This window comes from Suricata suricatta, chromosome 13, assembly GCF_006229205.1.
Source record: "Suricata suricatta isolate VVHF042 chromosome 13, meerkat_22Aug2017_6uvM2_HiC, whole genome shotgun sequence".
In the NCBI taxonomy this organism is placed as follows: Eukaryota; Metazoa; Chordata; class Mammalia; order Carnivora; family Herpestidae; genus Suricata; species Suricata suricatta.
Genome location: NC_043712.1, coordinates 88,684,388 through 88,685,526, shown reverse-complemented (window position 1 = coordinate 88,685,526; position 1,139 = coordinate 88,684,388). Strand labels below are relative to the sequence as shown.

Below are 1,139 nucleotides of genomic sequence, written 5' to 3'. Positions count from 1 at the left end.
TGCTGTGGCTGTGAAATGGCACGAAGCTGGTGACTGGGCAGAGAGAGGTTCTGAAGATTGAAGCTTCTTCCAAAAATATTACACAGTCTGGTCAAGAAGGTGAATCTTCTTAAGAATGTCAGTTGAAATTCTTCGCTCTTTTGAAAAGGAGGGAGGAGAGGGCAAATTGTTCCACCACCTGTGTGACTGCATGTGTCCAGCAGGATCAGAGGCAGATTACCGGCCTCGCAAGGGAACGTCCCTGCCTCCCACGTACTGAGCAGCCCGCGTGCACCTGCAGCTACATTAAGGAACCTAATGTGGCCCAGGCCGTGTGTTCGGGAAACTCTGGGAAAGGAGGCGGGGAGGTCCCCTTGGAGTGTTCCCCAGGTCTGCATTCTCCGCCTAAACTGTTTGTTCATGGAACCTTCGGACTCGGGCACCCAAGGGCACAGCGTCTGTGGAAAGGCAGGGACAAGAAGCAGGACACGCGGCCCTGGCCTGGCGTGGCCCTGGCCCGCACAAAGCTGTCGGGGTGTATGTGCACCTGATCCCTAACTCCGTGAGCCGGCCCGGCAGAGGGCGCCGGGCGCAGGTCTGCGATGCTGCAAACCTGAGTGCTCGCTCAAGGGCGCTGCCCTTAGGGCCGGACGGGCACAAGGAGACCCTGTCATCGGAGCCTGGGCCTCTCCCAGAGCAGGGGCGTCCCCTGGTCTCCTCCCCTGCAGGGAGGCGGGCCTGAGGCTGCGTGCCCGCGCCTGCGCACGCCCTGACTGGCCAACCGCTGGGGGCGGGACCGCAGCCTCCGGGACACGCCCCCAACGGCTCCCAGAGTCCCTTGGGCGGTGGCAGGGGCCAACGCGCAGGCGTGAAGTCGGGGCCGCGCAGCAACGGCCCTTGGCGGGGCCTGGGGGCGCGTGGTGTCCTCGTGCTGGGGTGACAGAACTCTAGGTGAGGCGTGTGTTGTGGGCAGCTCAGGCGTCGCTGCAGTTAGCGGTGTTGACGCCGCGGTCTGTGTGCGCGTGAGTTGTGTGGCGGCTGCCGTTGTGGATGCTCAGGGGCTGCCGCCACGACCGTGAGCGGAAATAGGAGTTTTTCAGGTGGTTGGCGGTGCGTGGCGTGCGGGTGTGGCCCCAGCGGGGCTGAGACAGGTTCTTGGA

General features: G+C 63.4%; 1 protein-coding gene across 1 annotated transcript in view; it reads right to left on the bottom strand.

Moving 5' to 3' along the window:
• Positions 1 to 953: 953 nt before the first annotated feature.
• Positions 954 to 1,139, bottom strand: part of LOC115275989 (NUT family member 2G-like) — a 3,593-nt gene continuing 3,407 nt past the window's right edge. The window contains exon 3 of the mRNA XM_029919697.1: positions 954 to 1,133. Within this exon, the coding sequence (XP_029775557.1) occupies positions 954 to 1,133 (180 nt within the window). The remainder of the gene's footprint in view (positions 1,134 to 1,139) is intronic.